Source organism: Phoca vitulina, unplaced genomic scaffold (genome assembly GCF_004348235.1).
Source record: "Phoca vitulina isolate PV1807 unplaced genomic scaffold, GSC_HSeal_1.0 scaffold1, whole genome shotgun sequence".
In the NCBI taxonomy this organism is placed as follows: domain Eukaryota; kingdom Metazoa; phylum Chordata; class Mammalia; order Carnivora; family Phocidae; genus Phoca; species Phoca vitulina.
Genome location: NW_022589704.1, coordinates 6669640 through 6696850, shown reverse-complemented (window position 1 = coordinate 6696850; position 27211 = coordinate 6669640). Strand labels below are relative to the sequence as shown.

The 27211-nt window shown below is 45.4% G+C and overlaps 1 protein-coding gene across 2 annotated transcripts in view; it reads left to right on the top strand.

The window, feature by feature from the left end:
* Positions 1-27211, top strand: part of TRPM8 (transient receptor potential cation channel subfamily M member 8) — a 111099-nt gene that overhangs the window by 25708 nt on the left and 58180 nt on the right. For both annotated transcript variants that reach the window (XM_032395253.1, XM_032395166.1), the window contains exons 2-6: positions 9786-9907; positions 11351-11424; positions 17559-17715; positions 18628-18805; positions 21994-22166. In XM_032395253.1, coding sequence (XP_032251144.1) covers positions 9791-9907; positions 11351-11424; positions 17559-17715; positions 18628-18805; positions 21994-22166 — 699 coding nt within the window. In that variant the 5' untranslated portion in view covers positions 9786-9790. The remainder of the gene's footprint in view (positions 1-9785; positions 9908-11350; positions 11425-17558; positions 17716-18627; positions 18806-21993; positions 22167-27211) is intronic.

Sequence of the window (27211 nt, the reverse complement as noted above, 5' to 3'; positions counted from 1 at the left end):
GTTATTTAACCTTTCTGTGCCTTGGTTTCTCCATCTGTTTAAGTGGGAAAAATAAGAATCATGTAATTCACAGGAGCGCTGAGGGTTGATATACATTAAGCGCTGAGCATAGCACTGGGAACATAAGAGACATTATGGGAGACATGGCTCTTCTTCACTGCTAGTGTCAGGGTGCTGTTCACGGCCTGATGAAATGTGTTTCATGGGCTCACAGCATGAACCGTATTGTCCATAGATTCAAGCCATGACCACAAAAGCACACTAAGCCCAAACTGATATGATATGGTCTCTGAATCATCCCAGTTATGTGCTTTGTGTCTTAGAAAGATCCAATTACAAGTTCTGAAGAGCTGGGATCACAGCTGCAGATGAGAGGGTCCTTGGTGCTGTTGGCAGGGTCCTGGGTGAGCCCAGTGGTTCTCTCACTGGGGCCCCCCCAGCCCCCGCCCGACCAGCAGCACCAGCCACACCTGGGAACTTGTTAGAGATGCAGAGTCTGTGGGCCACCCCAGAGCTGATGAGCACTTTTGGGGGCCCAGCCAATTCGGTTTGTGCAGAGAATATGTGTTTCTCTGGGTGGGAAACTGAAGATGCTGTCAGTCTTTAGGTTGGAACTGCTGTCCCTCCTGATGTGCGTGGGAATCAGTATCTTCGCAATCGTATTATGAAATTGTGACAGTGTGAATAGCAATTCAGAGTCCATTTTGGTTTTAATTTTTACTGAGGCAATTCTCCATAGCACGGTACTAGGATTCCATTAATTTCATCAGAACCCTCCGCCATCTTCGAGAGAAAGGACCATAAATAAAAATAATTGAGATATTGATAAAAACATGAAAGCAAAGATCATACACAGTTAAACAAGTAAGTCCTAAATCTGGCCAGACTCTTAGGTATCTGTACCCTGGGGCCCATCACTTGGCCTACCATGGAATCCCTTCCCCTGAGCTTTACATTACTGATGCACCTTCCACTTGCCTTCAGGACTTCACCTGACCGCGTTCATACCTTTGCCTTGGCCCCCAGCAAGATCAGGCTGCAGTTAGTTTCTATCAGCCCTGCAGGCTGGCTTCCCAGGTCCCGGACCAGCCCCTCACAGTCACCAGCGTTACCCTCTCCTTCGACCCTCTGCTCTTGTCTTGCTCTTTGCTTCCTTGGTATTCAGCAATATTTTAGTAAGTCTCTTCAAAACTTCGCGTACCGAGGAATAAACAAAAATTTAAACTGTGAAGAAAAGAAGTGGTACCCCGTGTTTTCCATTTATTATTTAGGTTCGTTCCCCCCACGCCCCACCCCCTTCCAGAACTACTTGAAATTGTGGGGACAACTCCCTAACCCACTCCTGCAATTCCTGGGTCTGCCCCTCTGCCACATTCACAGATGAACTGGCTGAAGACATAATTCCTAGATCCAGTCTTTTCCCTCTAAGAAATCCAAAGATGCTTCATCTTCTAGCTTGCAGGAGTTTGATGCCAGCCTTACTCCCTTTCCTCTTGTCCCTTATTTTTTTTTTTCTGCTGTGCTCTTTGTATGATTTTGTGTTTATTCTTATCCTTGAATAATTTCACCAGGACACCTGTAAGACGATTAATTTTGCCTGGCATGAGACTCAGTGCGATTTTTTTTTTTTTGTACTGAAGACTCTTACTAGACAGTGACCTTTTCTGAGCGTCCACCCTTCTCTCTTGGTCCCAACTGCCTTCATTACACATTATAAGACTGGGGCGGCAACACTCTCCCTCGAGCCATCCGTACCCACGGTGGGCTGTGATCAGAGCCCAAAACGACAACAACAAGCTTTCCAGGGCTGCAAAAAACAAAACAACAAAACAACCAAACTTGAGTCTGCTCTTAAAAAGAGCACATGGTCAACGTAAAAATTTTAGGTCACTATCTAGTAAGAGTCAATAAAAATATTAGCATTTAAGAATAAGGGGAAAAAGGGCGCCTGGGTGGCTCAGTTGGTTAAGCGACTGCCTTCGACTCAGGTCATGATCCTGGAGTCCCGGGATCGAGTCCCGCATCGGGCTCCCTGCTTAGCAGGGAGTCTGCTTCTCCTTCTCCCGCTCCCCCCTCTTGTGCTCTCTCTCTCTCAAATAAATAAATAAAATCTCTAAAAAAAACAAAAAGAATAAGGGGAAAAAGCAGATAAATGTTGGCCAGAAAGAGTAAAAATGAGGCTGCCCTCAGGGTTTTCCTTTACCAGAATGAAAGTCTAGTAAGAATGGAACAGGTTCTACGGTGGGGGGAAAGCATTGTCAAGCTGTCCACGGGCGAAAAGACATTCACGTGAATAAAAATCTCCTCACGTACACCTCCTAGGAGTTGCTCCACTGAAATCATCCCCAGGGACTTCCTCCTGATGCGGACCGATGAGTCCAGGGTGGACAAGTCAGGTGCGAATGGTCTTCCACTGGGCAGGGACACCAGTGACTCGTGAAGAGGATCGAAATCATGCCTTAAAATTAATATGTAAATAAAAATTATTCTCATGCATGAAAATATACAATCTAAAAAGAATAGCTTGATAATAACAAGCTGGGTCTAAATCCCAGATTACATTGACCACCATGGTGGGGGCGGGGGTGGGGGTGGGGAGTAGCTCAGAGAGTGACCTGAAGGTCGCGGCAGGTGAGCAAACTTGACCCAATGCCGACTTTTTGCCGTTAAGAGTCAGGTTTGCTGTGGGCTCTGTCATTCTTTCCTAAAGCTACTCGGATTTCCTCCTTAGCATTGCTGCGGAGTCCGATATTTTAGGGATCCTGCATTTGATTTTCACATGTATGGGACCCAAGTAAAATTGAGGAGACTTATGGCCGGTCTTGGCGCAATGTCTTATTCAAAAGATACTCAGATCTGACAGAGCAAGACCATTGGAAATAAGTATGAACGCAAGGGCACAGTGGTAGGCCCCCCCCGCCTCCTGGTGTTCCTGCCCGTGTGTGGTCCCCTCCCCTGGGATGCTGGCGGGACCCAGTGACTTGCTTCTAACAGTAGAACATGGCAAAGGTGATTTGGGATGTCACTTGCATGGTTGGGTTACACGGCCTGTGACTTTGCCTTGTGGTAGATCCTCTCTGTTGCCTTATCAGTTGGCATGCTTTGACAAAGCCAGTTCCACGTTGGAGGACCCACAGAGCCAGAAACTGCGGGGACCTCCAGTCTCCAGCCTCCAGCCACCAGCCACCAGCCAGTGAGGTCCTGAGGACCTTGGAACTCAACCCTCACTCAAGCCATGTGAGCTTGAGCAGGGCCTTGTCCCGTCCAGCCTTGAGATGAGACCCGGCCCCTGCTGGTACTTGGATGGCAGAGAGCCCAGCTCAGCTGTGCCTGGGTTCCTGACCTGCAGAAACTCTGAGATCAAAGCACGTGTTGTTTTTAGTACTTATATTCTGAGATAATTTCCGACACAGCGAGAGATAACTGATAGGAATTGTTGAACTCAGGAAAGCATCGAAAAGATGCTGTCCACCTATCTTGCCACAACCTTATTCATGGTGACAGCCCTTGACCCATCCAGCCTGCGTGCCTGGCTCTCCTCACCACACCCCTACCATCTCTCGTCTCCTCCTCCTGTTTCTCCACATCTGTTCTCCTGGGACTGTCTCTGGGTCCTTTTGAATGTAAATCTTTTCAGCTTTTTTGGGCTACTCCCCATTTTCACTCCACATGGGTCCCAGGAGCTGAGCAGATGAAACACGTTTCCTTGGTGGATGAGGTAGGGGAGAAGGTGGCGATGCTTCAGTGTCAGTAATCTTTTCTGCCACTTTGCTTTTCCTGAGACACCTTATTCACTCTTCTTAGGAAGACCCCACACTAGTAGGGGGAGTAAGAACAGGAGTGCTGACGTCACTTAAGCACCAGGCCGAGCTGCTGTGGGCTCGTCCCATGTGACGCTCACCATGTACCAGGGGACACTGCTGGTCAGCCTCAAGTGTGGCTTTTCCTGACCTCAAGCCCTTGCTGTTGTTTTGTTTTGGTTTTTTTCTATCACACAGTCTTCTTTCCCTCAAAGTTAGATTATATAAATAGATGGTTCTCCGTGTGTTGATTTGCAATCCTCTTGACATTGAATTTTTCATTACTAAAGGCAAGTATTTTGACAAGTCTTTTGGTTTTGCCTGAAAGTTGGACTTCCTGGCCTGTGGTGTGATGTTCGAACTTTCCTGATGTGTTCACCGACCCCGTGATTTTTGAGAACAGCACAGTGAATTGAGTGTGTGTGTGACATGAAATCATCCTTTGCAAATATGATATTAAAGATGTGGGGCGCTCTTGCTGTCATTTTACTGGTGGATTCTTCTTTTAAAAATTTTTTATTTAAATTCAATTTAACATATACTGTATTATTAATATCAGAGATAGAATTTAGTGATTCATCAGTTGCATATGACACCCAGCGCTCATTACATCAAGTGCCCTCCTTAATACCCAACACCCAGTAACCCCATCCCCCCACCCCCCTCCCCTCCAACAACCCTCAGTTTGTTCCCTAGACTTAAGAGTCTCTCATGGTTTGCCTCCCTCTCTGGTTTTGTTTTATTTTATAGTTCCTTCCCTTCCCCTATGTTTGTCTGTTTTGTTTCTTAAATTCCACATATCAATGAGAGCATATGGTATTTGTCTTTCTCGGACTGACTTATTTCGCTTAGCATAATACCCTCTAGTTCCATCCACATTGTTGCAAATGGCAAGATTTCATTCTTTTTGATGGATGAGTAGTATTCCATTGTATGCATATATACCACATGTTATTTATCCATTCATCTGTTGATGGACATCTTGGCTCTTTCCACAGTTTGGCTATTATGGACATTGCTGCTATGAACATTGGGGTGCACATGCCCCTTTGAATCACTGCATTTGTATCCTTGGAACAAATACCTAGTCATGCAATTCCTGGGTCATAGGGTAGCTCTATTTTTAACTTTTTGAGGAAACTCCATACTGTTTTTCAGAGGGGCTGCACCAGCTTGCATTCCCACCAACTTACTGGTGGATTCTATCAGGTGAGGTCCATCCACACCATGGGCTGTCATTTTCTTGACTTAGTTTTCCAATTTCTAGTTGAGAGTTCCATTAGTTTAGAGAAATAGCACTCAGAGTTGAAGATAAAATAAGGGGATGGTCCTAGACTTGAAACTTGTACTTTTAAGCATCATTACTCCGGTGTCCTCCAAATGGGTGGAATGCTGGTGCCTCTTTCATGTGAATGCCAAATACTGCAAATCAGATCCATGGAAAGAAGTAGTATCCCAGTAGGAATTCTGGAGAGGCTTCAAGACCATATACTTACATATGGTGGATATCGAATGCTGTATCCTGTTACGCTGTGTTACAGTTTTGGAGTTACACCATCATATTTCCCAAGTTGTGTGTGAAACTCCAGCTCCTGATTGTTGTGGTTGTCATGAATAAGTCCATCACCTTTGGAGCTTGGTAAACCATCTATAAACTTATTCTTCCTCAATGACAGTGGTGGCTCTCTTATCCATTCCAAGAGACTGAGGTTCCAGGTGTCCCCCATCTGCCTGTGCAGGTGGGTGATGGGAGCAGGTGTGCAGAGCAGACCAAAGCTCTAGAGCAGATGTTCCAGGCTGCTATTTGGCAGCAGAAACCTTTCCTCAGAGGGGACCTTCTAGGACCTTGGATACCAGAATGTGATGAAGGCAGGACTGCTCCCACTAATGTGGGTGGTGGGTCCCTGAGCCCCTCTTAGCAGGAAGTCCCTGAGGACCCCCTTTTATTTTTTTAATTTTTAATTATTTTTTTAGGATTTTTTTTTTTTTTTTGGAGAGAAAGAGAAGAAAGGGGCAAGGGGGTGGGGGGAGGAGCAGAGCGAGAGGGAGAGAGAAACTTGAGCAGACTCCCCCCTGAGTGTGGAGCCCGACATAGGGCTTGATCTCATGATCCTGAGATCATGACCTGAGCTGAAATCAAGAGTCGGGTGCTTAACTGACTGAGCCACCCAGACATCCCAAGGACCCCTTTTAAAACCACTCTCTAGACTTGGATGTTGAGTGAAGCCCTGAACACCTGTGTGTTGTCCCCATTTCTTCTCTGGAGTCAGATTCAGGCAGGCCAGGTAGGACCCAGGTGCTGGGGTCGGAACGTCAATCAATCAGTTCCTTGTCCAGGAAGGATTTCAGACAATATGACGCGAGAGGGAAAAACCATCAAAGTTTTTCATCAGTATTTATTATGTTATTGTTGGCTCTCTTTTCCTTTGACCTTCAATTGGTTATCTATCTTCGATTGATGACTTTAGGGGGGGATCTGCTTGCCCGACAAAGCCCTTCGGCTCCACGCTCCGTTATTCTTACACTTGTCACATCTGCCCTGTGCTTTTATCTCTCCCTGTCTGCTAGTTTTCTTCTTGCAAGATTGAAACAGGACTCAACGAATCAGCTGCTGGCCCCTCCTCCCATTTGCTCCTGTGGAGGGGAGGTCTACACTGGTTGTCTACACACTCTCTCAACCCCCTTATCGCTGAAACCCCGTTGCCATGGTCACTGGTTATCTTCTCCTTGCCCAGCCTCTAGATGCTTATCCTGTTTATTAAGTATATTTTCCAGATTACACGAGCAATGTATTTAACTTTGGTAAATATAAAAAGGAAAAAAAAAAAAAAGAAGTACTCACCATTCCACCCCCTGCGTTAGCATCTAATGACTAGCATTTTGGTGTATTTACTCTTGGGTGCCTTCCGCACATTAGCCAGGAGGCACTTACCTTCCCTACAGCTGGAGCTGCCTTTCCTGCGGACGCTGAGCCACCTTTATAAGGAGCTGGGAGGGGGAAGGACCCACTCAAGGTCTCACCCAAGCCCCTGTCTGTGAGGCGGGAGCTCTTAACTGCCAGGAATTCCTGCCTTCTGTTGTTTCTTTTTCTACTTGCAACAGATCATAATAATTTCTCCATGCCCTTAAATTATACCCCCTTAATGACTCCACCCTTTTATTTCTTTTGGGTGGAATGTTATATTAATGGAAATTTAGGTTGCTTTCAATGGTCCCTATTAGAAATAACTCAGCAATGAATAGCTCTTCAGTACAACTTTTTTTGTGTGTTTCTGACTGTTTCTTTTATCTAGGGTTCCCAAAGTCAGTTCATTCGGTCAACAATATTTAAGTGCCTTGCTACACATTGCCCAGTTGCTTTGCAGGCAGTAAAGTGGTTTCCACCCCACCCAGTCATCTGGAAGCGTCTGTCTCATCACCCTCTTCCCAACATCAAATACTATCATCTGAAAATATCTCCTCTTGGTGTTTCATTGTTGTTGGGCTTTTATGACAAGGGAGGCTTAGTCTGTTTTTGAGTTTACTAGCGATCTGTGTTCTCTCTAAAGTGGATTTGGATTTTAGCCCTTAGACTATTTTTCTATCGGGTTTTGTATTGTTCTGCCTGGTGGTACCACTTTGTTAATTTTCCTTAGCACACGATGCATCGATGCATCGACTGGTTTATCCCTAATGTGACTTTCTTTTTTTTTCTTTAAAGACTTATTCATTCATTTTAGAGAGAGAGAGAGAGCACGTGAGGAGAGAGGGAGAGGGAGAGAGAATCCTCAAGCAGACTTCCCAATGAGTATGGAGCACAATGCGTGGCTCAATCCCAGGACCCCGAGACCATGACCTGAGCCGAAACTGAGTAGGACTCCTAAACGACTGAGCCACCCAGACGCTCCTACCTGGTGTGACTTTCACTACTCCCTCCCCTCCTGGCTATGGTCCTATCCAATTTACCTGCCCTTTCCCAAGGTTCCCTGGGGAGGGGGGGGCTATGGATCATCTCCTTTCGCTCTCCAGGCCCTCCCCTGTGGCCTCTTCTGACCTTTGCCCATGGCCTTTGGTCCTCTGTCCCTTCCCCTGATGCCCCAGCTACTCTCTCATCCACGCCTTAACTCCTGACTGTGTTCAGGCAGCAGATGAACTCCTGGAGCCCCTGGGATGTAAGACGTCCTAAAGAAAGCCCAAACTCATAATCAGTCAACCTTAACATCAGCTGGGTTCAGGAAAGCAGTTGGAAATGAATATCTAATGTAGGCATTTGACGTGTCAGAAAGGGGCAGCCCACTGCACGTCTCACGCGACTTGCTCATTTCTTGTTTGAAGTGTGACTAAAAAAGCAAAAATACACCATTTCCTGTTGCAACGAAGAAAGCAGTTTTTCATTGTGAGGCAAATGAAATCATTTCCTGACCATTGGTGCCCTACTTAGAAGCAATTTTCTGTATGGGGATCACAGTAAATACCTTGCAGGATTGATCTGTGGTTTTACAATAATGTATGTAAAGTACCAATTAATACTCGGGGCCTCTCTTTGAAATGTCTGGGGAGAGAAGTAAAAGCACTCGTCGTTTTAAACAGCCTGTACTAGCTGCTCTGAATGGGTTTCAAAGAAGCTTCCAGACTCTGTGGTGTGGGAGAGTTTTGAGGCTGCCTGGGAGGGGCAGTTGGGACGGAGAAGTCAGGCCCACCGGGCTGAGGGTCAGCAACATGTGGCTGAGCGGCAGGTCTAGGCCTCTCCACATCCAGGGGTTCTGGAAGGCTATGTGGAAGCAGTTTGAAAGCTGCAGGAGGATTTAGGGTTTGGGAGGGGCTGTTATTTATTCATTTAAATTATTCACTCACTAAATATTTGTACAGATCTACTCTGCGCACCTTGCCAGGTCCTGGGATTATAGTGCTGAACCAGAGAGGTCTGGTCCGGAGACCAAACAGATCATTAAACAAATCAGGTCTCCCACGGCTGTGTGGAGGGTAGAGGTGCTGCAGGACCAGTCACCAGGACATGCCCCCGCCTGGGGGTCACAGAGCACCTCCCCAGAGAAGTGGTGCACACGTGAGGTCTGGAGGATGCAGAGAAGACGGGCAGACAGGGGATCTGGGGAAGAGGGTTCCAGACAGAGGGTGGGACCCTGGGGGCCACTAGAGAGGCTGGTGAGGGGGAAGGAGGTGGGACTGGCTCTTGGTGACTGGACGGCTGGCATGGGTAGCTGGGGAAGCTTGGTGTCAGAGGAGGAGACTCAGGGAGACCAGGAAGGATGAGGCTTTCGTTCTAGAAATGTTGTGTTTACTGTGTCTGCCAGACAACACAGGGATGTGGATGGAGTAGCCATTGGTGGTTTTTGTCTGCAGCCCGGGCTGAGGGTCGGAGGGCGCCCCTGCAGGTTGGGATGGGAGGGTCCGGGTGTGAGGAGAACTGGGGCAGCCTGGGAAGCCTCCCCGTGGTGGCTGAGGCTTCTGCGTCTCCCGGACTAAAGGGCAGCTGCCAGGCCTGAGAGGGAATGGCCGGGTGTCCCTGGGGCCCAAGTGTCGGCTCTGAGTCTCAGGGCGACCTGGACATCCAGGCCCTCGGCCCCTGCCACCACGGGCTGGATCAGGGCCTGGATCCTGCTCAGAGTCCGGCCCCTTCCTCTAGCTGACATAAGCCATCGTTAGGGCTTGTTCTTTCCGTTCCCTTTACTCCAAATCCCTTAAGCTGGAAGTAGCTACTGCGAACCTCCCAAGTGTGGTGGTCTGCGATGCGGGACCCTGCCTCGGAGAGGGACATCAGGGGCGGGGGGCAGGGCCGGTGCCGTGAGGACGGGAACTCAAGCAGGTCCTGGAGGATGCGGGGGGATGAGGCCAGAAGAGCAGGGCAGGGGTGCAGTTACCCGTGGGGGTCCTGGGGCGGAGCAGGAGGTGGTGGAGACAGAGGGCCCTGAGATGGGGCTTTCTGCGGAGCCCTTTAACTGTTTGCCAACTCAAACTAACCCCCCTGCCCTGCCCCATTCTCCACAGACAAGATGTCCTTCGAGGGGGCCAGGCTCAGCATGAGAAACAGAAGGAACGGAACGATGGACAGCACCCGGACCCTGTACTCCAGCATGTCTCGGAGCACAGACGTGTTCTACAGCGAAAGCGTGAGTCCCCAGCGGCATGGTCACGTCAGAAGGCAGCACTCTGGCCATTATGTTATTTAGGGGACCCACTGCTTCTTTAAAAAGATCGCACCGTATAGTGTTTTCTTCTGTGGGCTGTTTGGGTCACACGTGGAAACATTTTCTCTTCTGTGTTGTTTTCCCAGCATCCTTATTTTAAAAGTTGTAACCTTAACCTTAATACGTTGTTACATGATGTGTTTGTTAACGGGCGGCTGGTGCAGTTTACAATACTGAGCTGTTAACACTCGTTTTCCTGCTTCGTGCTTGGTGTTCTTGCCTCCAGCCCTGCAGGGCTGCACAAATGATTCTTGAATCTAAGTCCTTCTCTTCAACTCGGAGAGGGACATGGTGGGGGGTGGTGCAGGGCCGGTGCTGTGAGGACGGGAACTTAAGCAGGTCCTGGAGGATGCGGGGGGATGAGGCCAGAAGAGCAGGGCAGGGGTGCAGTTACCTGTGGGGGTCCTGGGGCGGAGCAGGAGGTGGTGGAGACAGAGGGCCCTGAGACGGGGCTTTCTGCGAAGCCCTTTAACTGTTTGCAACTCATACTAACCCCTAGTGGGCGTGAGGCCCCACTGCCTTACATTTGGTGTCAGCTGCCTTTTTGATTTTTCCAACCTGGTGGGTGTGCAATGGGAAGTCACTATGGTTTTCCTTCACAGTAGCTTCATTATTGGTGAGGCTGAGCCCTCTTCACACATTTATGGGTTATTTTTATGTCCTCTTTTATTCGATGCATGCTCATGCCTCTTGTCATTTTCCCCTTCGTCCTATTGTTAGTGATTTCAAGTCCTTGGTAGATAGTCTATCTACCAATCCTGTGATGATCAGTGTGTATTGCAATTATATTCTCCCACTTGAGGAGTGTAGTTTTTTCCAATGTATTCTTCAGCTCTTTCCAAATAGTTTGCTTTTGCATCTGAAGGGAAGCCTTTGGTGTATAGGAACTTGTGGCTGTTTATCAGAATGAGGTCCCGGATATGCCTTACCACCTTGTCCACGGGGGAGCAAACACAACCCTTTAAGGAGTCTTTGGAATATGTCTTCTTTTGAAAAGCAAGTGTAAGAGGAAAGAGAATCTGCTTTGATACATTATTTATGCTAAACTATCAACAAATGCTTACATTCCCTTGGTAGTCTTAGAGACGGAAAAACATAATTTGTATGTGTATCATGACATTTATTACAAGATAACGCCAAGTTAACTTGTAGAAAAATTTGCATTTAGTTATAAACATTTAAATGTATGCCTCTTTTAAAAACCGTTGTAGTACTCTAAAAACATGAACGGATGCTGGGTGCTATGAATATGTGGTAAATTCTTGCAACCTTTGAAGTAGGTATAGGTCACATTTAGTATTTGTTAATGACAGCAGTGTGTGAGAATAAATTAGTGATACGCTGTCTAATGTTCTTTCTCCAAAGGACTTGGTGGATTTTATTCAAGCAAATTTTAAGAAACGGGAATGTGTCTTCTTTACCAAAGATTCCAAGGCCACGTAAGCAACGATTTTCCCTCCGTTATTGCTTCCATGTTGGAAAATAAATTATTAACAACCATTACAATGAAAAAACGAATGTTCACTAGTTCATTATTAAAGTTGTTTTCATCTTGCAATTCTCAGAAATGGTGGGTGAGCAGGAAGAATTTGGCAAGTAGCTTGGACTTGGTCCCTAGAGTGAGTCCCTAGAGCGGTATCATTTCGTTTCATATTTTTAGCTTTGGCAATAGTTGGTAGGGGCTCCAAGAGAGGCTGTTGCCCCCTTCAGTGTTCCCATGAGCCTGGGAGCCCACCTGAGTGACCACCTGAAGGTTGTTGTGCTGTACTGTTTGGCAGATGACCCCAAGAATGAGCGTGTGGGGCAATCTGGCTCTTCTGTTAGGCTGTTGACTTTGGGCCTTCCCATCCAATCGGGTGTTCATCTATTCCGAGTCTCAAGTGCTTTGGAGCATCAAGGCTGGGTTTCAAAAGCCACGGAGAGCGGCCCTCAGCAGCTGTAAATGCAGGAGGTGCTCGATGAATGTTAGCTAATGAGCAAGTGAGTGAATGGACCAACTGCTGATTTTTCCCATAGAAGATGCGCCTGGACCCAAAGAGATAATTTTAGTGCTACCCCCCCCCCCCCATCCTGTCCCTCTGCCTTTCCTCTGTTGCCTGGGGCTGAGAGGAGAAAGAATCTAGCTATTAATTGGTTGGATAGTTGCTGTTGTAGTTTATAATTAAAGCACTGACCTTCTGCTGAGCTGAGGCAGCCAACAGAGGAAGGATGTAAGAACAAGTAAGAGCAGGTGCGTTGGAACCAGCCCTGGATCCAACCTTGGCTCGGCCGCCTGCTCGCTGCATGACCTGGAGCCAATTATTCTTCTTTCTGAACCAAATTCTCTGATGCTAAAACGCTAGCGAAGTATACCTCATGGGTTGTGGCAAGGATTCAATGCAGTAGCACACAAAATACCTACCATAGTGCCACAGAGCATAAAAAGGCCTTAATAAATGCATTTTCTGGTTTGTGTCAATTAGAAAATGAACATCAGAAAAACTAAGAATCTCTATTTTGTCGCTGGTGGAAACTTACTCATCATGAGTCATTTTGACAGAGTACAAACTTCATGAGTCAGCTATTTATTCCCTGAATGGTTTCAATGAAAGCTTTTGCTGTTAATCTATTGTTTGACTGGTAGAAAATACAGTTTGGATTCATTCATTCACTCAGCAAATATATATTGAGCATCTACTATGTCATGGGGACTTACATACTTGATTGCTAATTCTACAACTACCCCCTTTTCAAGGTAGCTGCTTTTTAAAAAAGATTTTATTTATTTATTTGAGAGAGAGAAAGAGAGTGAGAGACAGCGTACAAGTTGGGGGAGGGGCAGAAGGAGACGGAGAAGCAGACTCCTCGCTGAGCAGGGAGCCTGATGCGGGGCTTGATCCCAGGACCCTGAGATCACGATCTGGGATGAAGGCAGACACTTAATGAATTGAGCCACCCAGGCACCCCAAGTTAGCTGTTCTTATCACTTGACAGACAAGACATGTGAGCCCCAAGAGTTCAGTATTTTACCCAAGGTCACACTGCCAGTGGGAGAGGGATGAGGGACTGGACCCAGGTTTTCTGATTCCTAGCTTGTGTGTTCTTTTTATCTCCTGCCCCCACCCTTTCTAAGAACGACACTGCCTCAGACTGACAGTATTCATCAGCAATTTCTTAGGTGCAGAAATCCAGTCTAATTGGTTTAAGTGAAAGGGGTAGTAATGGGAACTTTTGGCTGAAAAGCACAACCAGAGCCAGGGCTCAATGGCGCAGAGACCCTGTCTCTTCCCACCTGTCATTTCTGTTGTTCTCTGGGTGGGCAGGCTCTTCACAAGTGGTGGCAAAGTGGTCACCATATCTGACATGTTACCAGCTTACCATTTTACCAGTGGGGGAAAGAGGGCCTCATTTTTAGCAAATCCTCCAAAAATTCTGGACTGATGTTCATGGCTCTTCTTGGTCTTAGTTGGGCCGTGTACCCACCTCTAAACTTGTCCTTGGGGCTGGGGAATAGGATATGTTGATTGGCCAGGCTTGGGTATTGTGTCCACATGGACCCTGTGTGGAAAGGAAGATTCCTCAAAGGAAAATCGGGGTGCTCCTGCTAACAGAACATGAAATGGATGCAAGGTAGGGAAACCTATAGCTGTCCACCTTAAAGTGCTTGATTACAGCTTGAGTCTGGCCCAAAACAAAGGGAGATGTGGTGAGCAGCCCCCATCTTCAACAACACAAGCAGAGGACAGGAACACCTCAGGGTCTTCTAGTTCCCTTCTAGAAGGGCACAAGGTTGTAGACCAGGGTCAAGACTCTACGCTTTGGAATTCCCTGTATTTATTACTATTATCTCTCCATAGGTGGTAGGAATACTCTGTGTCATCCAAATTACCCATTGGACAAGGAAATCAAATGAAGTGACCATTAATATTGATACCCCGAATTTGCTGGTTTGCCACACAAGCTGACATAGGCTGTCCAAGTCTCCCCAGAGAATCCCTGGAGTTGCCCATATGTGCTACGCCCAGACTGCTCAAGTTTCTCTGCTCTACCCATTGTGGATGTCTATTTCTCGAGTAGTCACTGGAGAATGATGCCCAACCATCGCCCCTACTGGTGAAGGCCTTCTGAAACATTGCTGCCCAGCTTAGGGGCTGTGTCCTGGCACTCCTGAGGCTGTAAGCCCCTGATCTGGGTTTGCTCTCTTCTGTTCTCACTGCCTTGGCCATGCTGCATTCTAGCTAGAAATAGAGAGGACTCGACTTTCTCTAGAGCGGCTCGCTGCAATGGAACTTTCTGTCATGTCATCGAAATATCCTATACCTGCACTGTCCAATATGGTAGGCGCTGGCCACAGGTGGCTCTTGAGCATTTGAAATGTGGCTAATACAGTCAAGGAACTGAATGCATGTAATTTTAGTTTTAACTAATTTAAATGTTGCCACATGTGGTTAAAGGCTACCTTACTGACATGTAGCTCTATAGCATTCAGACTTGAGCTGAGAGGGCCCTGATGTCCTCCTGTCCGCTCCATCTCTCTTCTCTGTCACCCCATCTCTCCTGTATGTATCTGCACTCCTAGTGCCTTCCTGGCCTCCTCTCCATTTGTAAACCAAGTCATGCAGATCGGCGCTTAGAGGGCTACCAGCCTGCAGACCATCAGGATGGAGCCTACAGTTCTCTCAGCCAAGATCACCTGAGGCACACCCCTACCCTTAAAAGGGAAAAGGGCTTAAGAGTCTGTCTTCAGTTATAGGAAGAACAGGTGGGGCAGAGACTTCTCTTTCCCATCCTGCAATGAGCTTTGGTGGGTGTGGACAGACCCCAGTGGGTGGCAAGATGGTAACCGTAGAGAGAGGAGGAAGCCAACTTGGACTCTAGTGGGAGGACTCTGAGACCACTGGGGAGCAGCCTTGGCTCAGTAAGAGAGCTGAGTAAGTACCCCAAGTAAGGGACTGAGTAAGAGAAAGGACTGAGGAAGTTGAGATCGATTCTGGTTGTCTTTCTTTTCTTGGCCAAACTGCGTGATGCCCCGCAAACTGTTCCAAAAAGGAGGCGAGATTACTGCTGAAGGAGGGGTTTTGGATCCAGGCTTTACCTCAGTTTTTATAGCCCTGAAAGTCTGACATACATTTTGAACACAGATAATTTCCATACTCATAGTAATTAAGACTTTGAGTTACAAGGAACTCAAGCTAGCTTAACCCAAAAGGGTTGATTTACTATAAGGAAACAGTAATGCCACACAGAACCCAAGAAAAGGCTTGTCTCAATCCAGTGGTGTAGATGGGATTGTAGAGCGGGGACAGCCTCACTGGGGTCCCTGTCACATGTGTACTCTCCAGCAGGAACTCACACTGATGAATCATTCACAGCCTCACCCTTAGGAGGGTGAGCTGCTTGTGAGGAGTCCTGCCACAACGTATTTGTTCCTCGCTATCTAAGGTCTTCATTGTGTGGCTTTGGTAGTTACCCTGGGCTTCCAGCACTTCAAAACAATCTCTGTTAGCAGAGTAACTCATTTCATGTAACACAGTTGAGGCCAATTGCTTCCACGTAGTAGAATCTCGGTCACAATTAGAATCTGTCTGCTTCTGGAGCAATCATAAAACCTCCTCCCCAAACTAGTTTTTGCTCCATTGTATTTTTAGAAGCTGCCATAGAAAAGCATGCCACTATTATCATTTTGTAAAATGAAAATGTGATCTACTACCATGAAGTGTTTTTAGAACTAATTCTACATTTTGTCAAATAAGCTTATCAGTGAAGAAGACCTTGAGTCCTTGAAGTCCTTGAAGTCCTTCCTGTGACAGACATGTAACAGCTATGTATGCTTAAGCCCACCTTCTGGAAGGCAAAAACAAAACAAAACAAAACAAAACAAACAACTTACTTTACAAAAATCACTGAGGAATGATGAGAATTCAAACTATTTACAAGAAGACTAAATCAATGTATTTACTCATTTATGCCTTCATCATTTGGAGGATGTTAGTTGAATGCCAAGAGCAGAGAATAGAAGATAAACAGAGTCTAGTTAGAAGCAAACCCTAACAGTTTCTCAGCTTGTTGTATACCTTTATTTGACCCAGGCTGCACAGGGAATCCTTGCTTCAGAGTTCCCACATAGAGTTGCCCAGGCTGTGCACTGCACAAGTGTGCTAAGGGTCACAGGCCTATGTCTGCCAGAGGGGGCATCTTTTCTAGCATGTTGGTGGTTAGGGTGACTACATACTTTATTTTGAGACTTGGGACACTGATAAGCAGGATGCAGGCTCCGACCCTACTCGGGCTAGGGCAGCAGATATAAACTCGGATTGCTCTGGGCAGATCAGGATGTTTGGTCACTCATGCTGTTCTGCTTCTCCACCGGCCATGGCTCCCTTGAATTCTTAGCACCTTCTGACTCTTGTCCAAAAACTGATGGGAGAGAGAGAAAGAATAGGGGGAGCCAAGTGGGTGGGGCAGGCAGAAAGAAACTGGGAGAACAGAGAGTTGCTTTGGCCATATTCACATTTTTGTTGTGGCTCTTATTCATCTCTTCGGAGACATGATGGTCAAGATGCAACGCAGCTCTGGATAGAGCAACCAAGTAGCCATGGCATGTATTTTTACGTTTTTTTTAAACTGCATTTTTCTTCTTTTCTGTTGCCATTGCTTCTGCTATTCCTTGATTTGCATGAATGGCACCAGCCCAGCCTAAAAGTCACTCGATAGAGGGTGTGCCATGGTTCCCACCCTCTCAGCAACCCTGAGAGGAGTGGGGCTGTGCCGGGGGAAAGGAGGGGTTTGCTTGTTCTGCACTAAACTGTGCGGTCCCCCAGACTGGAGAGCAGGCGTCCCATCCAGTTAATCCCTGGGTGCGGTGAGTTTCGCCCAGGCCCGCCTCAGAGCAGATTTTCAATCCTTTACCTCTTACTGCCTATCTTTTCATCCTCCTCCAACTTCGTAGGTGCACACGTGTCCCTTAACAAACATACATTTTAGATCTGCAGCACTTTTCATGGGAAGAAATAGTGTTCATTTACTGCAGTTTGTCCTTGTCTAGCCCAAATGATTGAAAGTCTCCCAAGCAGCTGATGTCCAGTATGGACAGGATGGTCTCTCTAATTTCTGGGTCGCATTGGGTCCCTGCCAGGGGACCCACGGTCTCCGGTGAGTACCATCCCCAGGAAGGAGGGCTCACCTCACCTCAGGAGAGCATTACTGGCCGGGCACACTGGCAGGGCCAGCACTCAGGGCTCCTATGTGTTATGAACCATGCGGGAAGCTACATAAATGATCTCCAGATTTCTAAGGCTTAATCCCATAATAACCTCACGGCTCTGTATGCAGAGGCAGACTCTATGAAGGCACTCATGTATCCCAGCTCTCAGTACAGAGCCGGCTTTTTGAGGTATGGACAATAGACAACAGGGATAAAACACCAAGGTAGATAGCTCTTGAACAATCCACTGAGATGATGAAAAAAGTCTGAAAATAAGACTTGATGGTCAGATCTCTTTCTGTGTTTATTTAAGCTAATAATGTGTAGTTTATTCTAAAAATGTGATGAATGATGAAGTCTGTTCCTTCCTGCCGCCATCACCCCGCTCAGGGACAGTGTGTGCAAGTGTGGTTATGCCCAGAGCCAGCACGTAGAAGGCACGCAGATCAACCCCAATGAGAAGTGGAGTTACAAGAAACACACCAAGGAATTTCCGACCGATGCCTTTGGGGATATTCAGTTTGAGACCCTGGGGAAGAAAGGGAAGGTAAGCAACGGTTTTCTACTTTAGCTCATTCATACAACCTGGACTACCTTGAGTTACCTTGAATTGGCTCATAGTGTGGAGGCAGGAGAAATGGGTAGTCAAGGCGAAAACGATGGCGGGAAAAGATAAACCTTGTAAGAGTCGCAAAGCTGTGATCAGGTTATGTGCCACTGGAGCACTCAGCTCGTGCCTGGCTGCTGCTCAGAGGCCTTCCCCTGAGCGCACTGCAGGCCTATTACATCTGCGTCCAGCCCTGCTGCTACAAAAGGCCCGTGAACCTTTTTACGCCTTGTCCCATTCAGTTTAGCTTATGGCAGTCTTGAGAATACATATGGCCCTGAATAAGGTGACATTTCGCTCTACACACCCACAGTTTAGGCTTGTCCACCCGGCCTTAGGACAAGGTTTAATGACCGGGAAGTGGTATCCTCAAATGCGCGGGGGTCTTCTGTCTCCATGGCAGCACCATCCCTAGGCAGCTGGAAAGCCTGGGTCTACACTCCTGCACCCCCAAGCCCTGTGTTTGCAGCCCTGGAAGGTGGCCCACTGCTGTCTCTTCCCAGGGCCCCAGTGGCCATCTCTTGCCTGCCCTCGGCTCCCCTACCTCAGTCTTGTCCCTCGGTCCCTAGTCAATGCTGGCGCTGGAGGGCTCCCGAACGTGTAAATCCCGTCCTGTTTCTACTCTGCTTCAAACACCTCACAGGCGCCCCACGGCCTTTAGGATAAATCCCCGGGTTCTCCAGCTGGCCCGGATGACCCGTCGGTGGCACCCCCCCCCCCAGCCTGCTGCTTTCCTTCCACTTCCCGGTGGGGACCCCCCTTAGCTGCTGGGCCGTGCGCCTCGCCCCTGCCGCAGGAACAGGTGGTTGGGAGGACAGGTGCCGACCCTGACACTTTCCCTCTGCCCCGCAGTATATCCGCTTGTCCTGTGACACGGACGCGGAGACCCTCTATGAGCTGCTGACCCAGCACTGGCACCTGAAAACGCCCAACCTTGTCATTTCTGTGACCGGCGGTGCCAAGAACTTCGCCCTGAAGCCACGCATGCGCAAGATCTTCAGCCGCCTCATCTACATCGCGCAGTCCAAAGGTGCGGCCGGTCCCTGCGGGGCGGGGGGGACAGTGCGCTGCCTCGGGGGAGGCTGGGCCCCCTCGTCCTCAGGGAAGGAACCGAGTCCCAAATGCAGCTCATGCGCAGAATCTAGACGCTCTAGAAGTACACGATTAATCACGATCTATGAATCAAATGAATGGACAGACAGGGAGCTCTGGCAGGTGGTGGGGGGGGCGGCTTGGGGGTGGGGGGTGATGGTAGGGGGTCACAAGGTAAAATCAGCGTCAAGGTGCGTCCTTGTGGGTGCTTTTGTCTCCTTGAATCGTCTAAGGTTTTCATTGAGTGGTTTCTACATATGAAATTGTACCCAGAAAATACTCTGCCGAATCGAAAAGGCAAGTTTCATTTCTTTGCTATTTAATTTCGAGAGCTGTGATTCTCCCTTGGAAATAGCGATGGTGCTTGGCAGGTTGTAAGCACCAGGTAAGAGCTTGATTGAGATCAAGACGAGTAACCTTGGCTTTGTTACCTGAAATATTCAGCGTAGTGCTGAATTTTTAATTTTTTAATTTTTCTTTTTAATTTTTTTATTATGAAAAATTGCAAACCTACGGAAGAGTCGAAAGAATCATATAATGCACATCTGTACACCCTTCACTTGGAATCACAAATTATTAACATTTTCCCACATTTGTCTTATTACTTTAAAAAACAGTCTCATGTGGGCGCCTGGGTGGCTCAGCCGGTTAAGCGACTGCCTTCGGCTCAGGTCATGATCCTGGAGTCCCGGGATCGAGTCCCGCATCGGGCTCCCTGCTCGGCGGGGAGTCTGCTTCTCCCTCTGACCCTCCCCCCTCTCATGTACTCGCTCTCTCTCTCAAATAAATAAATAAAATCTTTAAAAAAAAAAAAAAAAAAACAGTCTCATGTTATGATTTTTAAAGACTCATTTGAGAGTAGATTGCAGGCATCATGCCCTTGGCCCCTAAGTATGTCAGCATGAATCTCTCAAGAACAGGGGTGTTCTCTCCCATAACCCAGTACAATTTTCAGACCTGAGAAAGTTAGCTGCCCAATACTGTTATCTAAAGAACAGTCCATATTTTAATTTTGCTAATTGTTTCAACATTGTCCTTGTAAGCAAACAAAACAAAACAAAAACCCCCAAACCAGAAACCCCACCAAAACCGAAACCCCCTCAAAACAAAAAACGAACCAAACAAACAAAAAACCCCCTTTTTCCCCCTCAATGGACTCCGTTGAATTTAGCTTTCCATGTCGTAGCAAACCAAAAAGCTTTTTTTCATCTGGGATTGTTCTGCAGCGTTTCTTGGTCTTTCAGGCCATTTTGAGGAATATAGACAAATCGTTTTTGCAGACTGTCCCTTCATTTGATATGATGTTTCCTCACGATTAGGTTCAGTTTATCAAAGCCTATTATTTTAAAAATTTCTTCGTTAAGAATATTAGTTAACTGACAGAGCTAAGGACACGTCTTATTTTAGATAAGAGTTTTCTTTTAACGTCAAGAAGAAACCCGGATGTTGTTCCCATTTGTTCTCCATTTCCTGACCCACCAGAGGGAGCTGCAGTAGGACGTTACTTTATTATGAAACTGAGCAGCTCGGCTTCCTTACTACTAAATCCTGAACACACATCATTCATTCAGAATACTTATAAAATGCCTACTATGTGTCAGGAATCGTTTTAAGTGCTGGGAATATAACAGAACAAGACAGATAATAGCCCTGGCCTGCGTACCTCCGGTCAGATGAAGGGAGGGGCTGGCGCTGGATGTTAACAGTCTCGTGTCCTCTGCGTTGGCTTCACTTCCTCTTGCCTGGTGTGAAAGGGAAACGTTGACAACTAAAATCTGTCTAGAGGAAGGAGACCAGGTGCCGAGGGTCTGCAGTTCATGTCCTGTGAGAAATGGTTGCAGGAATCGGGTAGGACAATCCCAAGGACCATGCTGCATTTATACCTTAAAATATTGGAAGGGCTTTTTTTTTTTAAAAAATTTTTTTATTGTTATGTTAATCCCCATACATTACATCATTAGTTTTAGATATAGTGTTCCCTGATTCATTGTTTGTGCATAACACCCAGTGCTCCATGCAGAACGTGCCCTCCTCAATACCCATCACCAGGCTAACCCATCCTCCCACCCCCCTCCCCTCTAGAACCCTCAGTTTGTTTTTCAGAGCCCATCGTCTCTCATGGTTCTTCTCCCCCTCCGATTTCCCCCCCTTCATTCTTCCCCTCCTGCTACATTCTTCTTCTTCTTTTTTTCTTTCTTAACATATATTGCATTATTTGTTTCAGAGGTACAGATCTGAGATTCAACAGTCTTGCACAATTCACAGCGCTTACCAGAGCACATACCCTCCCCAGTGTCCATTATTGGAAGGGCTTTTATCTGGGAGATGACTAAACCCGTTTCTTATCGCTGAAGAGAGTAGTACAATTACAGAATCGAGACAAACAGTGAGCAAAGGGACTTTCTAGCAACTGGGCGAGAGGGCCGCCCGGAGCCTCTTGAGCCTTCCATCACCAGGGCTAATCAAGACACGCCAGTGACCATCCTCAGGCTGGATTCTTGCCTGGGTAGTACGTTAGATCAGGGTCGCTTCCAACTTAGATTCTATTATAATGCTAAATAATATTTTATAAGTATTTTCTTTACTTCATTTCTGAAAAAAAATGTGCAAAACCCTTGACATTGTGAAGATCATCAAATATAAACCTTAACATACCAGTGTGCAAAATTGTGTAATTATAAAGTAAAGCTACACGGTAGGCACCAGGGTCAGGGCACCAGGGTAGGGGTCTGGGAGCCGAGTGCTCTGCTTTCTGTGGCGGCATTGCCTTAACTTGCTCACAAGCTCGGGCCCAGCATTTATTTTCCATAACAAGATTTACTGGCAAGGCTGGTTAGGGATGCAGATTCCCTGGCTCCGTCCGCCCCCTGGAGGATCTGATGATTTGGATCAAGCGTGGGGTCCAGAATTTGTATCTTTTTAAAACCAACATCTCTTAGGAATGCCTCCAAAGATCCTCTTCTCCTTCCTCTTCATAGGGTCCTCGGCAAAGCCCACTGCAAGGGGTGGCTGGCAGTGTGGCGTCCTGGTGCTCAGATGGTGGGGGCTTCTTCAGGGGTCTGTGAGCCCAGGATGGGAAGCTCACTCAGAGCCAGCTGAGCATTTGCTCTCCTCCCTCATTGACAGGTGCCTGGATTCTCACTGGAGGCACCCATTATGGCCTGATGAAGTACATCGGGGAGGTGGTGAGAGACAACACCATCAGCAGGAACTCGGAGGAGAACATTGTAGCCATTGGCATAACGGCTTGGGGCATGGTCTCCAACAGGGACACCCTCCTCCGGAATTGCGATGCTGAGGTATGGGACAGGAGGAGGGATGGGACAGGCGGAGTCTGCGAGGTCACGTGGGAGGAAGACCATGGCATGAGGCTCTGGCCTGAACACTGTGGCTCTGTGATGGGGCCAGCTCATGGGGAAGTCAGCCTCACAAGGAGCACCTTTGGGACAGACAATTAAAAACAACGATGACATGGGTACCTGGGTGGTGCAGTCGGTTAAACTTCCGATTCTTGATTTCGGCTCAGGTCATGATCTCAGGGTCATGAGATCGAGCCCTGCGTCTGGCTCTGCGTCTGTGGGCGTGGAGCCTGCTCAGGATTCTCTCTTTCCCTCTATCCCGTGCCCCTCCAACTCTCCCTCTCTAAAAAACAACAACAAATCCCCCCAAAACAACCAGCAACAAAAAACCCCCAAAACCAAACCCCCCCCCCCCCCAAAAAACAAGGATGACACAATCAAAGAAGTCCTGAGAAGGAATTACTAAAGGGTGTGTCTTGTTTATTAAAATTTCTTGCTGACAATATCATGTTGAAGTCAGATTCTTTATTCTTTATAACCATGACCTGAGTCTGTCCCAGGAGGGCTCAGCCCTGGCCACCATACCTTTATTGCTTGGCCACACTCACAGGAATTGCTGTGAACCCTGGTTAATTTGGCATTAAGAGAGCTGTGAACAGTTTTCCCCTCAAAGTTTCCTGTGAGTATATTTAGAGAGTAATCAACATACATTTCATGTTGTAAATGCAAGGTAGACGTATGAGGTTTTGTATCAAGTGTAGAATTTTGAAAACAGCATTTCTAGTGAGTTGAAAACCTCCTTAAGCAATGGGTGATGTCTACCTAGAAGCTTTGGACCAGATGTTCAGAAATCCCAATTTAATCTACACCTTCTTCCACCTGGGACTCCTTGGAAGTTTAGGTGGTAAATGTTCAGAATTTTTAAAATTATTCTGGTTCTTTTTATTTTTATTTTAAAAGATTTTATTTATTTATTTAGAAAGCTAGAGCAGGGGGAGGGGCAGAGGGAGAGGGAGAGAGAGAATCTCAAGCAGAGTCCACATAGAGCATGGAGCGGGATGCAGGGCTTGATCTCACGACCCTGAGATCATAACCTGAGCTGAAATCAAGAGTCAGATACTTAACTGACTGAGCCACCCAGGCGTTCCTGGTTCTTTTTATTTTTAAAAATGATATTACTTCTGTGCCTGTTAACATTTCTGAGGTGTGTAAAGGACAGAGGAGAGTGGGGAGCCATTTCTGAGCATTTCCCAGGAGGCAGCAGGTGGGGTGGGAGCAGGAGGGCTTTGCAGAGAGAGTAGACTAGGTGTGAGGAACTTTTCTAGCTAGATAGTCTAGAGCGAGCTCTCTGACTTTTTATAATAATAGCCTTGTATTATCATGGGATGGATTAATTGTGCAGAGTGAATGGTAGCTTTTATTATTATTTCTAGATGCTCAGCCGGGGTGGCAAAATCATCTCCCATCAAATGCCAACTTCAGGGGTCAGAGTGGCCTGGGGTAGGATTCTGAGGAGAGTGGCAGGCTGGGTGGGAAAGAATGCAGTGTTTATCTCTTAGCCATGTTTGTCCTGGGCATCAGCTTAGTGTTGTATAATCACCATTGCCGTGGTGATACATTCCATATATGAATTCATAAAATCACAAGAACAACCCCGTAAAGGAGGTACTTTCCACCCCTGGATTGGAACAGCAACGAAAAAAGACTTCAGTATTTCTCTGGTGGCATCCTCTATCAACAAGTAAAATGTGAAATGAATATGTAAAGACTAAATAGAGAGTTCCAATCACTTGGAAATTAAGAGAGAAACAAACGAACAACATCTTGCTAAATAACTATTGGGTCAAAAATATAATCGCAGATCACTTAGAAAGCAATGGAAATGAAAACATTGTATGTTAGGACTGACAGTATATGGCTAAAGCTGCACTCAGAGTGGAATGCATTGCCCTATACCTTTATTAGCAAAAATCAAGAAAATAATTCAATAATAATAATAATATGTAACATTATTTAATCTTCACAACAATGAAGTTAACAATGCGCTAAGTGCTACTATTACCCTCTCATTACAGATGAGAAAACTAAGTCATAGAGAAAGTAAGAAGCTTTCTTTATTCACATGGCTAGTAAGGGTCAGAGCCATGGTTCCTGGTCTTTTAGCCATCACAGTGTTCAAATTAATAGGTTTGAAAAATAATACCACTAACAACACTTGAGAAGGAGGAAAAGAATAATATTCCGTCAGAAATAAATTAATTAGAAAAGAAAAAAGTGGAAGAATAGAAATATTCTTTATTCTCTGAAATCATTTTAACAATTTAATTAAGGAATAAATAGAACTAAGAAATCAAATATAACAATAAATATTGAGAAAAATTGTACAGAAATGACAAACAACCATATGTCAATACGTTTGAAAATCTCACGGAAATTTTTCTGTAAAACTACAGTTTCCAAAAGCTGATTCAACAAGAACTAGAAAATCTGATTAGATGAATATCAGTGAATGACCTTAAAGGGAAATAAAAATCTTTAAAATTGCTCTGGGCTAGATGATTTCACCCAGAAAAAATTTTAAAAGTCTATTAAGAGTTAATTTAAAAAATGGTTGTGGTCTCCAACACATACAGAAGCATGAGATCCTTATAAATTGCTGCAGAAAGATCAAATCTGAGCCCTTTCTGGAAAACCATTTCAAAATTTGTATCAAGTGCATGAAGACTGTTCATACCATACTTATAAATATCACTAGAGAATTTTATATTTAGACATTATTAAAACATTATTAAAATATTTCTGATAGTATCAAGAATTGACATAAGCCTAAATACCTAGTAATATCAAGAACAGAGGGATCTTCAGGTAGATTACTGTATAAACATGAAGGAAAATGGTACAAAATAATATTTCCAAAGATTTTCTGATAATACAGAAAATATTTGCAGTTTTAAATAGAAAATTATGAAAACAAAGTAAATTAATCTATATGCTTAAGAAAGACATAAGTACACTAAAGTCTTGATGGTGATTATCACTGAGTTGTGGAATTAAGCATGATTTTAATTTTTCTTGTACTTTTCTGCATTTTTCATGTTTCCTACAATGAGTATGTATTATTTTTAGATATTCAGATTATAGCACTAGTTTTTATTCCTTTTATATGTCTGTTAATGATACTCTCTAGTGACTTAGAGTAGTTTCATAGCAAACTCATATGATTTTGTGGTCAACTTCTTTGTTTCTTTTCTGTCTTCCCTGGAAAATAGTGCTTGTTCTTTTGCATAAGTTGAACCCAGTAGTTGTTCACAATAACTTTGTCGACCATATCTTCCCATGAGGTTTCTATTCATGGCTTCATTACAACAAACCCCACTACTAGTAGATGGGCTTTACCAGGACCCAGATTGAGCTGGCCTGGAACAATACGAGGTTTCACAAACACTGAAGTTTTATTCCTCTGGAGTCAGTGTTAAACTGCCAAAAGTATTGTTGCACTATATGTGTACAAAAAAGAGCTCACGCCTCTCCTATTCTTGTTATTTAAACTTTAAAATCCCTTTGTCAAAGTACAACCACATAGGGACACCTGGGTGGCTCAGTCGTTAAGCGTCTGCCTTCGGCTCAGGTCATGATCCCAGGGTCCTGGGATTGAGCCCCACATCGGGCTCCCTGCTCAGCAGAGAGTCTGCTTCTCCCTCTCCCTCTGCCTGCCACTCCCACTGCTTGTTCTCTCTCTTATCAAATAAATAAATAAAATCTTAAAAAAAAAAGTACAACCACAAAAGCAAACCATAAGGCAAAACAACACAAAATTTCACACTCACTGAGTGGGTTCATGTTAAAACCTATAAACCGATGCAGGAAAATTGAAATTCTGTAATATCAAGTCTTCTTCCAGTGTTAGGATATGTCCCTCAATTTATGCAAGTCTGTGTCTTTGAGGAAAATTTTACAGTTTTCCTCATTAGGACCTACATATTTCTTCTTAATATCATTTCTAGAGATTTTATATTTTTGTTATTATTGTGAATGAGGTCTTTATTCATTGTAATTTTGGAAGAGATTTTCATGTACAAAGGGATTTATTTGTTGTTTTGAATAAAATGTTTTATGAACTCCTTTTTTTTTGTTCTAATAGTTTTTCAGTAGATTCACTAGGTATTCTATGTTTGCAACCATATCACTGGTAAATAGTGTTACTTTTAAACATAACTCTTTCATTTAATTATACCTTGCATTTTTTACTTATCCTGATGCCTGGGCTAAAATGTCCAGAGTAATGTTAAATAACAGCGATGATAATAGGTATCCCAACAGGCATCCCAAATACCTGGTATCATAGTGGTGGAAACGAGACTAGTATTTTCACCATAAATAGGATTTGGTGAAAGCTTCAATAAACATATATTTTAAGAAAGTACCATAAGGCATCATCCTTTTATTTCTAGTTTTATAATTTTTTTAAATCGAGAATGAATATTGAGTACCAAATGTTTTTTGCATCTGTTGGGTTGCTATTTTTTCCCTTTAAACCATGATCTAATGGACTGAGTTCTGGAAACAATGTTAATTATTCCTTAATAAACCTACTGGGTTTAATTAGCCACTGTTAGGAGTTTTAAATCCTCATTCATTAGAGAGCATGGTCTTTGGCTTTTCCTTTTGTGATTCTTTCCTTGTTAAGGTTTTGGAATTTGTGTTGTGTTCTGGAAGAGTGTAAATGGAATATGAATGCTTTGTTCCAGGAAAGTGTGTAGGGCTCCTCTGTAATTTGCCTGGATGCCTGTCTTGCCCATATTATCCTATCTGTCATTTCCAGGACTCTCCTGATTAGAGCTCCTGGCTGGGCGAGGACCACTTTGAAAAGAGAACTGTAACATTTGAAATTTTTTTTCATTCTTCCTTTGCTCTGATTGGATATATATGCCATTAATAGGTCAGTAACCTTCCTCTTCAGTTGTATTCTTAGAATTCAGATTGAACATCTTTTAATGCAGCCCTAATACTTGAAGAACTAAACACCTTTGAATGGGACCCGGGGG